Raw genomic sequence first — 12,858 nt, 5'->3', positions numbered from 1 at the left:
TTGTGGCATATGCGCTACTGAGGGTCACCCTAACGATTTGTGCCCATACGTTCAAGAAAGTGGTCAGGAAGAGGTGAACGGTGTTTAGGAGAGTACTACAAATAACAGGAAATGGGATCCATATTCCAAGACTTATAATGAAGGATGGAAGGCTCAACCTAACTTTCATTAGGGAAATTCTCAAGCTGGTCTATTATCTGGCCCTCCTAGAGGCCAGTTTCTCTAGCAACCACAAGGAAAACAATTCACTCAATAAGTGCCACAACAAGCAGCTGAGCAAGCACCACCGAGCTCATCAATGTCCACGGAGGATATGATTCGGGCTCTTACTCTTAGTATTACTCAAGATAGAGCAGACAACAAGCAAAATGTTAAGAATCTTGAAAATCAAGTGAGTCAACTGGCTACTGCAGTCAATCGGTTGGAAGCTAAACAATCGGGTGCTCTACCATCTCAAACGATAGAGAATCTGAGGAATAATGTAAGTGCAGTGTCCTTGAGAAATGGATGGCAATTGGTAGAAGTTCAGAAGCTTAAAGCTAAACCTAAAGAAGCTGTAATCCAAGAGGAAGATGAGCTTGTGATAGATAATGGGAGTTCACAAGTGATTGAGGAAGATAAAGTGGTGTCTAGTTTGATTGCTAAGGACCCACCGGTCTAGATTTATGAGCCCACACCAACTTTTTCCCAAAGCATTAAAGGATACTCGCAAGAAGGAGCATGACAATGATGTTTACGAAACCTTTCGTAAATGTGAGGTAAATATTCCCCTTCTAGAGTTGCTTAAAAGTGTCCCTCGATATGCAAAGTTTTTAAAAGAACTTTCTACTATCAAGCGGAATAATAGGCTTAAGGGAGTTAAAAAGGTTAAGGTAAGTGAACATGTCTCGGAAATGTTTCAACAAAAATTGACCACTAAATGTGGAGACCCGGGTATGTTCACAATACCTTTCACTATTGGAGACACCAAAATTCATAACGCTATGTTAGATTTAGGTGCCTCGATCAATGTGATTCCCCATTCCATCTATCAGTCATTAAAACTTGGACCTATGAGTAAAACAAATGTTGTCATTCAATTAGCGGATCGGCCCAATGTTTATCCAAAGGGAATAGTTGAGGATGTGTTAGTTATGGTTGATAAGTTGATTTTCCCTGCTGACTTTTAGGTGTGAGATATGGAGCACGATAGACATGCTGCCCCTATACTGTTAGGGAGACCATTTATGAAAACTGCAAAAATTAAAATTGATGTTTTTAGCGGTTCTCTTACTATGGAATTTGATGGTCAAGTGGTGGAATATAATATTTTTGATGCTATGAAATTCCCCACCGATGACCATTCTTTATGTCTTATTGATGTGTTTGAGCTATTAGTGCAGGATAACTTTGTTATTGACAATCCAAATGAGTACCAGGTTGTGATTGAGAACGGTATAGTAGAAGATGATTTTGATGTTTTATTTCATAATAACCTGTAGGAAAGAGCTACTGAGTTGACATGAGTGTCATTCATGCACACGGAACCACCTTCTTTGCCACTAACTATGCCTAGTGAAACATTGTTACCATCTATTTTGAAGGCACCTATTGTAGAGTTGAAACCGCTCCCTGATCACTTAAAGTATGTGTTTCTTGGTGAGGGAGATACATTGCCTACAATTATCTCTAGTAAGCTCACCAAGGAACAAGGAGGTTGGTGGAGGTGTTGAAGGAGCATAAAAAAGCTATAGGTTGGACTATTGTCGATATCAAAGGCATAAGTCCATCAACTTGCATGCATCGGATTCTACTGAAGGATGAGGCAAAACCGGTAAGGCAACCGCAGCAGCGGTTGAATCCTCCTATGTTGGATGTGGTTAAAAGGAAGGTATTGAAACTTCTCCAAGTAGGTATGATCTATCCTATTTCTGATAGCAAGTGGGTTAGCCCCACTCAGGTTGTCCATAAGAAAGTGGAGTCACTGTGATAGAAAATAAAGATGGGGATTTAGTACCCTCTAGAGTCCAGAATGGGTGGAGGGTGTGTATAGATTACCGTAGACTGAACACGGTAACTAGGAAAGACCACTTTCCCCTCCCTTTCATTGGTCAGATGCTAGAGAGGCTTGCTGGAAAAGCATATTACTTCGTTTTGGATGGTTATTTAGGTTATTTTCAGATAGCCATTGCTCCTGAAGATCAGGTTAAGACTTTTTTTACATGCCCTTTTGTCACATTCGCGTATCATAGCATGCCATTTGGGTTGTGTAATGCACCCGCAATATTTCAACGCTGTATTATAAGTATTTTCTCCGAGTATGTGGAGAATTTCATTGAGGTTTTTATGGATGATTTTACTGTGCATGGTGATTCTTTTGATGCATGTTTAAATCATTTATCACTTGTTTTAAAGCGTTGTATTGAAACTAACCTTGTGCTTAATTCTGAGAAGTGCCATTTTATGGTTGATCAGGGTATAGTTTTGGGGCATATTGTGTCGGGTAAGGGAATAGAGGTAGATAAAGCCAAAATTGACACAATTAAGAGTTTACCTTATCCAACTAATGTGCGCGAAGTTTGCTCCTTTCTTGGACATCCAGGTTTTTACAGAAGGTTTATTAAAGATTTTTTCAAGATTGTATAACCATTGTGCAAGTTGCTGCAAAAGGAGGTTACCTTTGTGTTTGATGAGGCTTGCAAGACGACATTTGTTCAGCTGAAACCCGTCTTATAACTGCTTCGATTTTTCAGTCCCCTAATTGGTCTCACCCTTTTTCGATCATGTGTGATGTGAGCGATTATGCTCTTGGAGCGGTCCTGGGTCAAAAGAATGGGAGAGCCTCCCATGTTATTCATTACACATCTATGACCATTAATGATGCACACGCAACTACTCTACTACTGAGAAGGAGATGTTGGCTGTTGTGTTTACTATAGAAAAATTTCGTTCTTATTTGCTTGGTACTTAAGTTGTTATTTATACAGATCACGCTGCACTTCACCACTTGATGACGAAGAAGGAAGCCAAGCCGAGATTAATTCATTGGATTCTCCTCCTAAGTGAGTTTGACATTGAGGTAAAAGACAAGAAAGGTGCATAGAACGTGGTTGCAGACCACTTGAGCCAGTTGGTAAGGAATGATGACCATGGCCAAGGTTTGGGGGGGGGGGGGGGGTAAAGGGAGTTTTTCCTGATGAAACTTTATTTTCTTTACGTACTATAGAACCTTGGTATGCTAATATTGTTAAATATTTGGCTCTAACAGGTTTCCTGCTTAGTTTTCTAAAGCCCAAAAAGATAAGATTCGCAGTGATCCGTGGGATGTCCCATATTTATGAAAGCCTTGCTCTGATCAAATTATTAGACGGTGTGTTTCTGAGAGTGAGATGACTTCTATTCTCACCTTTTATCACTCTCATGCATGTGATGGCCACTTTTGGTCGAAGAGAACAACAAAGAAGGTGCTCGATTGTGGTTTCTATTGGCCACATCTATTTTGAGATGCTCATGGGTTTTGTAAGTCTTGTAACAACTGTCAAAGAGTGGGGAATATATCCTAACGCAATGAAATGCCTCAAACCCCCATTATATATTGTGAAATTTTCGATGTATGAGGAACTGATTTCATGGGACTGTTCCCTAACTCTTCGGAATTTATTTACATATTACTTGTTGTTGATTATGTATCAAAGTGGGTAGAAGCAATACCGACTAAGACTGAAGATTCTAAAGTGGCTGCAGATTTTATCAAGTCTTTTATATTTGTTAGGTTTGGATTTCCGAGAGCTATAATCAGTGATTATGGGATGCATTTTTGCAATAGAACAGTTGGTGCTTTACAAAAGAAGTATCATGTTACCCACAAGGTTTCGATGGCCTATCACCCGCAGACTAATGCCAAGCAGAGGTGTCTAATAGAGAGGCTAAATCTATTTTAGAGAAGACGGTAAATGCCAATCGTAAGGATTGGAGTCAACGCTTGGAAGATGCGTTGTGGGCATACCGTACGGCTTATAAGATGCCCAGAGGTATGTCTTCATACCGGTTAGTATTTGGTAAACCGTGTCAATTACCAGTAGAGTTAGAGCATCGAGCTTATTGGGCAGTGTAGAGTTTTAATACAAGCTTGGTAGGAGCAGGTGAGAGTAGAAAATTGGAGTTACAAGAGCTTGAGGAAATACGAAATGACTCATATGAGAATACAACTATTTACAAAAAAAAGACGAGATTATTGAATGACAAGATGATATCTAGAAAGGAGTTCACTGTTGTTCAAAAATTACTCCTTTTTCAATCCATTTTTAAGCTATTTCCCGGTAAATTAAAGTCGTGTTGGGTTGGACCGTATGTAGTTACGGATGTGGCATTTCAGGGAGTTATTGAGATACGTAGTTTGGTTACTAATAATGTTTTGAAAGTGAATGGCCAACGATTAAAGCCTTACTACGAGGGGTTCCAAGTTGAGACGGTGGAGAGTTGACTCTGTACGAGCCTACTTATGAAGATTAAATCTCGCCCATAAGTCGAGAAAATGAATATAAGCAAAAGCTCTTACAGGAGGCAATCCTGGTTCTTTTTATGTTTTTATTTTTAGTATTTTTCTATTTCAAGTTAATTTATTTCATTTATTTTTAATAGCTTTTCTATACAAAATGTGTTTTTTTGTCAGGTCGGAAAATGTTACACCGTCTTTGAGTGTTGGAATTTGATTTTTGAGAGTCGAGAAGTCCGAGCTGCGGCCCGTTGCCCCAGAGGCGACCCACCCTCACGGGCTTCAGATTGGAAGTGGTAAGTCGTATTTTCCTTATTCTATCTTCATAATAAAAACAAAAAACAAAATATCAAAAACCCTTCCTTATTCTATCGATCGTTTCCCTTTTCCCTCACCATTGTTACATTTTTTAACTTCATCATTGATGTGAACATTATTTGTGCACATTTAGTCCCCTAATTGAGCCTATTTTGCATACTTTTATAACATTTCATGGCCATTTTATCCGTCAAAACCTTCCTATTTGCTTTTCTATCGCATTTCATATGTTTTGTAGAAAAGGAGACAATAAGGCGTAAATTCCCGCTTTTCGTGCATATTCGGAAGCTATTTGACCATGTTTGATGGAATAGTATGAAGAGGAAGCAAGAACTAAAGACCAATCCCATAAGAATAAAAGGAAAGTAGACGCTGTCAAAGAAGACGAGCGGATTCCCACGAACCCGCCCGTTTTGCAGTGACAACCCGTGTGTCCCAGCATCAAGACGACCGGATTCCTCCAGAGAATCCGAGCGGATTCCCATGAAAACGCCCGAGCACCACCTCAACAATCCGCCCGTCTTCCCCCTCGGACGCCCGGATTCCCTTACAGCAAACTTTCGTTTCTTCAAGCTCCGTGAAAGATGCCCATCCTTCGAAAAATACCGGCGTTTCCCTGCTTAAAACTCAAAAGTGTAATAATTTAGCCTTAGTTAACCTAATGAATCCCTACTATAAATACCCCACTTGTAAATAATCAAAGGGGGATCCTTTTATTAAGTTTCCTTAGATTAAATCAAGCTTTCTTAGATTAGATTAGGAGTAGATTAGAATAGATTAATCTCAATCTTTCCACAAATCTCACATTAATCTCTCCTTAATTATTGTTCAAGTTTATTATTCAAGTTCATCACTTTTGGGTAATTGAAGATTATTGGGTTATTATTAGGAGATTGACAACCTTCCATCAATCATCAAGTTCTTCTATTATTCTTTGCATTATTATTTTGGAATCTCCATAGGTATAATTCTCTTAATCCTTATTTTAATTATTGTTAATCTTTCTTACTTGTTCATCATGTTTGGCTTTGTTAGTATGATTGACAACCTTATTAACATGTTAAACTTGATCATGAGTGAGTAGTTACTTAGCTAGGATTAATGGGTAATTAGGGGAAACAAACATGGGGAATGATTCATGCTTAATCTAATATGATTCCATGATTAATTTGCTTGCTTGTTGTGATGTCAACTTTATGCACATGTTATGTTTGATGAAATGCTAAGCCTATGAATCCTTGCATTTACAACCATCTCTTATCTACTCAACTTGACTTGTAAGATATAAACCAACTCGAGTCTTGTTAGACCATGCATAGAAGTTGAATAGGAGGAAAGTAAGTCGACTTGTAGGTGTTGTACAATCTAATCGATTCGCTCAAGGGACCCAACCCTTCCTATGAACCGTAAGACATAAACCAACTCGGTTCCCCCACAACACTAATTGCTTGCATATAATTGTAAACATGTTTGTATGATCAACACCATGAATCCCGTATGACCCCATGATATCCTAGCACTTTTAGCCATTTGTTTACATCCTTCCTTCATTGTTTATTATACTGTATTGCTTTTATTAGTCTAAAAACACAACTACAAACCCAAACAAATTGTGACACTAGCATAAATTGAGATAGATAGACTTAGAACCCAAAGCACACCGTCCCATGGATCGACCTCGACTTACCACTAACTAGTTGTATGTTGAGTATTATAAATGTGTTTTGATTGGGCGTACAACGACACGGTCACGTAAATCATTCACCATTGTTTCTCGTCTACTCTTCATCCCTAACGCATACACAACACCGTTTCTTCACAAATTTATCCTCTATCATTCAAATTGTTGCTCCAATCACAGAAAACGAGATTATATTGAAAACCCTAGAAATTGGGGTTCGGTATTTCGAAGAAAAAAAAACGCAGAAAAGGGGCGTTTTGTCCGGTAAAGACCACTTGAGCCGGTTGGTAAGGAATGATGACCATGACCAAGGTTTAGGGGGAGGGGGGGGGGGGGTAAAGGGAGTTTTTCCTAATGAAACTTTATTTTCTTTACATACTATAGAACCTTGGTATGCTAATATTGTTAAATATTTGGCTCTAACAGGTTTCCTGCTTAGTTTTCTAAAGCCCAAAAAGATAAGATTCGCAGTGATCCGTGGGATGTCCCATATTTATGGAAGCCTTGCTCTGATCAAATTATTAGACGGTGTGTTTCTGAGAGTGAGATGACTTCTATTCTCACCTTTTGTCACTCTCATGCATGTGGTGGCCACTTTTGGTCGAAGAGAACAACAAAGAAGGTGCTCGATTGTGGTTTCTATTAGCCACATCTATTTTGAGATGCTCATGGGTTTTGTAAGTCTTGTAACAACTGTCAAAGAGTGGGGAATATATCCTAACGCAATAAAATGCCTCAAACCCCCATTATATATTGTTAAATTTTCGATGTTTGGGGGATTGATTTCATGGGACCGTTCCCTAACTCTTCGGAATTTATTTACATATTACTTGCTGTTGATTATGTATCAAAGTGGGTAGAAGCAATACGACTAAGACTCAAGATTCTAAAGTGGCTGCAGATTTTATCAAGTCTTTCATATTTGTTAGGTTTGGATTTCCGAGAGCTATAATCAGTGATTATGGGATGCATTTTTGCAATAGAACAGTTGGTGCTTTACAAAATAAGTATCATGTTGCCCACAAGGTTTCGACGGCCTATCACCCGCAGACTAATGCCAAGCAGAGGTGTCTAATAGAGAGGCTAAATCTATTTTAGAGAAGAAAGTAAATGCCAATCGTAAGGATTGGAGTCAACGCTTGGAAGATGCGTTGTGGGCATACCGTACCGCTTATAAGATGCCCAGAGGTATGTCTTCGTACCGGTTAGTGTTTGGTAAACCGTGTCATTTACCAGTAGAGTTAGAGCATCGAGGTTATTGGGCAGTGAAGAGTTTCAATACAAGCTTGGTAGGAACAGGTGAGAGTAGAATATTGGAGTTACAAGAGCTTGAGGAAATACGAAATGACTCATATGAGAATACAACTATTTACAAAAAAAAGACGAGATTATTGCATGACAAGATGATATCTAGAAAGGAGTTCACTGTTGGTCAAAAATTACTCCTTTTTCAATGCCGTTTTAAGCTATTTCCCGGTAAATTAAAGTCATGTTTGGTTGGACTGTATGTAGTTACGGATGTGGCATTTCATGGAGTTATTGAGATACGAAGTTTGGTTTCTAACAATGTTTTGAAAGTGAATGGCCAACGATTAAAGCCTTACTACGAGGGGTTCCAAGTTGAGACGGTGGAGAGTTGACTCTGTACGATCCTACTTATGAAGATTAAATCTCGCCCCTAAGTCGAGCAAACGAATATAATCAAAAGCGCTTACAGGAGGCAATCCGGGTTCTTTTTATGGTTTTTTTTAGTATTTTAATATTTCAAGTTAATTTATTTCATTTATTTTTAATTGCTTTTCTATACTAACTGTGTTTTTTTGTCAGGTCGGAAAATGTTACACCGTCTTTGAGTGTTGGAATTTGATTTTTGAGAGTCGAGAAGTCCCGTCCTTGAGTGAGATTAGTAAGGGTGACTAGAAGAAAAAAAATGAAATAAAAGGGGACGTAAGAAGAACAAGGTCAGCCCGAGCTGCGGCCCGTAGGCCCAGAGGTGACCCGCCCGCACGGGCTTTAGATTGAAAGTGGTAAGTCGTATTTTCCTTATTCTATCTTCATAATAAAAACGAAAAACAAAATATCAAAAACCCTTCCTTAGTCTATCGATCGTTTCCCTTTTCCCTCACCATTGTTACATTTTCCAACTTCATCATTCACCATTGTCTCTCGTCTACTCTTCATCCCTGATGCATACACAACACCGTTTCTTCACAAATTTATCCTCTATTATTCAAATTGTTGCTCCAATTACAGAAAACGAGATTATATTGAAAACCCTAGAAATTGGGGTTCGGTATTTCGAAGAAAAAAAAAACACAGAAAAGGGGCGATTTGTCCGGTAAAGACCACTTGAGCCGGTTGGTAAGGAATGATGACCATGACCAAGGTTTAGGGGGGGGGGGGGGGGAGGGGGTAAATGGAGTTTTTCCTGATGAAACTATATTTTCTTTACGTACTATAGAACCTTGGTATGCTAATATTGTTAAATATTTGGCTCTAACAGGTTTCCTGCTTAGTTTTCTAAAGCCCAAAAAGATAAGATTCGCAGTGATGTGAAATACTATTTATGGGATGTCCCACATTTATGAAAGCCTTGCTCTGATCAAATTATTAGACGGTGTGTTTCTGAGAGTGAGATGACTTCTATTCTCACCTTTTATCACTCTCATGCATGTGGTGGCCACTTTTGGTCGAAGAGAACAACAAAGAAGATGCTCGATTGTGGTTTCTATTGGCCACATCTATTTTGAGATGCTCATGGGTTTTGTAAGTCTTGTAACAACTGTCAAAGAGTGGGGAATATATCCTAACGCAATGAAATGCCTCAAACCCCCATTATATATTGTGAAATTTTCGATGTATGGGGGATTGATTTCATGGGACCGTTCCCTAACTCCTCGGAATTTATTTACATATTACTTGCTGTTGATTATGTATCAAAGTGGGTAGAAGCAATACCGACTAAGACTGAAGATTCTAAAGTGGCTGCAGATTTTATCAAGTCTTTCATATTTATTAGGTTTGGATTTCCGAGAGCTATAATCAGTGATTATGGGATGCATTTTTGCAATAGAACAGTTGGTGCTTTACAAAATAAGTATCATGTTACCCACAAGGTTTCGACGTCCTATCACCCGCAGACTAATGTCAAGCAGAGGTGTCTAATAGAGAGGCTAAATCTATTTTAGAGAAGACGGTAAATGCCAATCGCAAGGATTGGAGTCAACGCTTGGAAGATGCGTTGTGGGCATACCGTACCGCTTATAAAATGCCCAGAGGTATGTCTTCGTACCGGTTAGTGTTTGGTAAACCGTGTCATTTACCAGTAGTGTTAGAGCATCGAGGTTATTGGGCAGTGAAGAGTTTCAATACAAGCTTGGTAGGAACAGGTGAGAGTAGAAAATTGGAGTTACAAGAGCTTGAGGAAATTCGAAATGACTCATATAAGAATACAACTATTTACAAAAAAAAGGCGAGATTATTGCATGACAAGATGATATCTAGAAAGGAGTTCACTGTTGGTCAAAAATTACTCCTTTTTCAATCCCGTTTTAAGCTATTTCCCGGTAAATTAAAGTCGTGTTGGGTTGGACTGTATGTCATTACGGATGTGGCATTTCATGGAGTTATTGAGATACGTAGTTTGGTTACTAACAATGTTTTGAAAGTGAATGGCCAACGATTAAAGCCTTACTACGAGGGGTTCCAAGTTGAGACGGTGGAGAGTTGACTCTGTACGATCCTACTTATGAAGATTAAATCTCGCCCCTAAGTCGAGCAAACGAATATAATCAAAAGCGCTTACAGGAGGCAATCCTGGTTCTTTTTATGTTTTTTTTTAGTATTTTTCTATTTCAAGTTAATTTATTTCATTTATTTTTAATTGCTTTTCTATACTAACTGTGTTTTTTTGTCAGGTCGGAAAATGTTACACCGTCTTTGAGTGTTGGAATTTGATTTTTGAGAATCAAGAAGTCCCGTCCTTGAGTGAGATTAGTAAGGGTGACTAGAAGAAAAAAAAACTAAAATAAAAGGCGACGTAAGAAGAACAAGGTCAGACCAAGCTGCGGCCCGTAGGCCCAGAGGCGACCCGCCCGCTCGGGCTTCAGATTGGAAGTGGTAAGTCGTATTTTCCTTATTCTATCTTCATAATAAAAACAAAAAACAAAATATCAAAAACCCTTCCTTAATCTATCGATCGTTTCCCTTTTCCCTCACCATTGTTACATTTTCCAACTTCATCCTTCACCATTGTCTCTCGTCTACTCTTCATCCCTGACGCATACACAACACAGTTTCTTCACAAATTTATCCTCTATTATTCAAATTGTTGCTCCAATCACAGAAAACGAGATTATATTGAAAACCCTAGAAATTGGGGTTCAGTATTTCGAAGAAAAAAAAAACGCAGAAAAGGGGCGTTTTGTCCGGTTATTTTGTCGTTCTGGTGGTCTTCGGGTTTGGTTTCGAGACCGTCTCAACAATTTTCAGTCCCTTTTTCAAGGTTTGTTTGGAAATTTCACCCTTTCTTTTCTTTGAGTTAACTTGAATTCAATCTAGTCTACTCTTTAGAAAGTGTGTATATTTTTATGTTCTTGTTGCCTGGTACTCGGTATTGTGAAGTTCGAAGGATTTTGTTGCTTAGTCGGTGAGTATTGAATTGGTGTATCGTGTTGGAGGGTTGTTGGTCTATTGTTGAAATTGCGTCGGTCTTCCTGCTGAATTTATGTCCGTCTTATTGCTGAAATTGTGTCGGTCTTTTGCTGGGAATTAAGTTGGTTTAATTGCTGAATTTAAGATGGTCTCTTCCTGAAATTGTGTCGGTCTAATTGCTGCAAATTCCGTCAATCTAGTTGCTATGCATTATGTTGGTTTCATTGCTGAAATATAAGTCAGACTCTCGCTGAAATTGTTGGATTAATTGCTGAAAGTTAAGTTGGTCTATTGCTGAAATTTGCGTCGGTCTTTTGCTCCCATCTGAGTCGGTTTATTGCTGAACATTAACAAAGTTGCTGAGAGTTGTTTTTTGGTTGTTGATTATTGTTGTTATGGGTAATATGAAGCTAAAGAAATCGGTTGTTGATTTTATGGGGTGTGAAAATTTGAGTGCTCAGCATAAGAAAGTGTGGAGAATTTTTTATGATAGGGTTATTATGGCTACTAAGTTTGTCGATCCCTTTGCCACTGAATAGCTTGGGATTGAAGATTCAGTGGAAGAGTTGCTTGTTCGGGTTTGTTTGGGCCTACTTTCTGGAGTTTTACCTTAGAATTCCTCTCCACCTTGCAAATACACAGAGATGATGACCCACCTAGGATCACCTTTCACCTTGACGGAGTGGAGAGGGAGCTAACTTAAGAGAAATTACGGGAGATTTTAGGAATTGATGAGAAAGGGGATGGAGAGTGTCAAAAGTTAGCCCACTAGAGTAAGAGCTTTTTTGGAAGGCTATTACGGGGGGAGCAGGATTCCGTCCCGCGGGTGAGAAAAATGCTGATATTCCACATCCGGCCCTTCGCTATATTCATAGAGTATTGACTTCTACATCTTATGCAAGGGTGTACCAACACATCTTTCCCGAGCTAATTTGAAATATTTATGGGCAATGATGCTCGAGAGTCACAGCCACCCGGATTGGCTGGAGATCTTTCTTTCTGGGTGTGAGAAACACTAAAAAACTGCTTCTGGAAATATTCCACTGAGGGGGCATGGTTACTTTACTTGCTCGTCACTTTGAAATTGAGGATCCTGAAGATGTGGTTGCAGGAGAGACCTCTATTAGTATGCAGTTGATGAAGAGCTGTGATATGCTTATGTGGGTTTCTGATTTTGTGGGGTATGTATGGACTAGTGGCACTGATCATCGTTATTACTTGCGGTTACCTAGAGACAGAGAGGGTCGGCCACTACCGTTAGAACCTACTCCGGCTCATTTCTTCATTCCACAGGATGTAGAGCTCGGAGATTCTGGGCAAGCTTTACCATGAGTGTCACCATTTGTGTCTTCTCCTCTTGAGGTGGTCGGTCCATCTCGCTCGTCAGATTTTGAGAGGTGGGGTGAGTGGAGGGAGAAGATGGAGGATATGCAAGAAGAAAGCTTAGATAATTCACGTCTTTGTGCTGAGATGAAATGGTGTGTGAACCAGTTTTAGTTGAAGAGATATCCAGGAGAGTACGTGGAGCCTTCTTCGGAATTCTATGCTGAACTAGCTGCTAGAAGGGAGGCCTGATTGGCTAGGAAAACGGCACGTGAGGCTCACTCACGTGGCGCTACTTCCTTTTCACATTCTTAAGCTAATAAGGTGCTCCCTTTCCTTCTATTTGTTTTGTCTTATTTTCACACCTTTGAGGACAAAGTGTTTTTCAAGCATGGGGAAGGGAGTTACA

The 12,858-nt window shown here is 39.3% G+C and overlaps 1 protein-coding gene across 1 annotated transcript; it reads left to right on the top strand.

The window, feature by feature from the left end:
- Positions 1-665: 665 nt before the first annotated feature.
- On the top strand, positions 666-1,169 carry LOC141628565 (uncharacterized). The gene has a single exon (XM_074441690.1). It carries the CDS (start codon positions 666-668, stop codon positions 1,167-1,169), a length of 504 nt encoding a protein of 167 aa, XP_074297791.1.
- The last annotated feature ends 11,689 nt before the right edge of the window (positions 1,170-12,858 follow it).

The sequence above is a fragment of the Silene latifolia genome, chromosome Y (assembly GCF_048544455.1).
Source record: "Silene latifolia isolate original U9 population chromosome Y, ASM4854445v1, whole genome shotgun sequence".
Lineage (NCBI taxonomy): Eukaryota > Viridiplantae > Streptophyta > Magnoliopsida > Caryophyllales > Caryophyllaceae > Silene > Silene latifolia.
The sequence above is the reverse complement of the archived record's forward strand: the minus strand, read 5'-3'. Positions and strand labels throughout refer to the sequence as shown.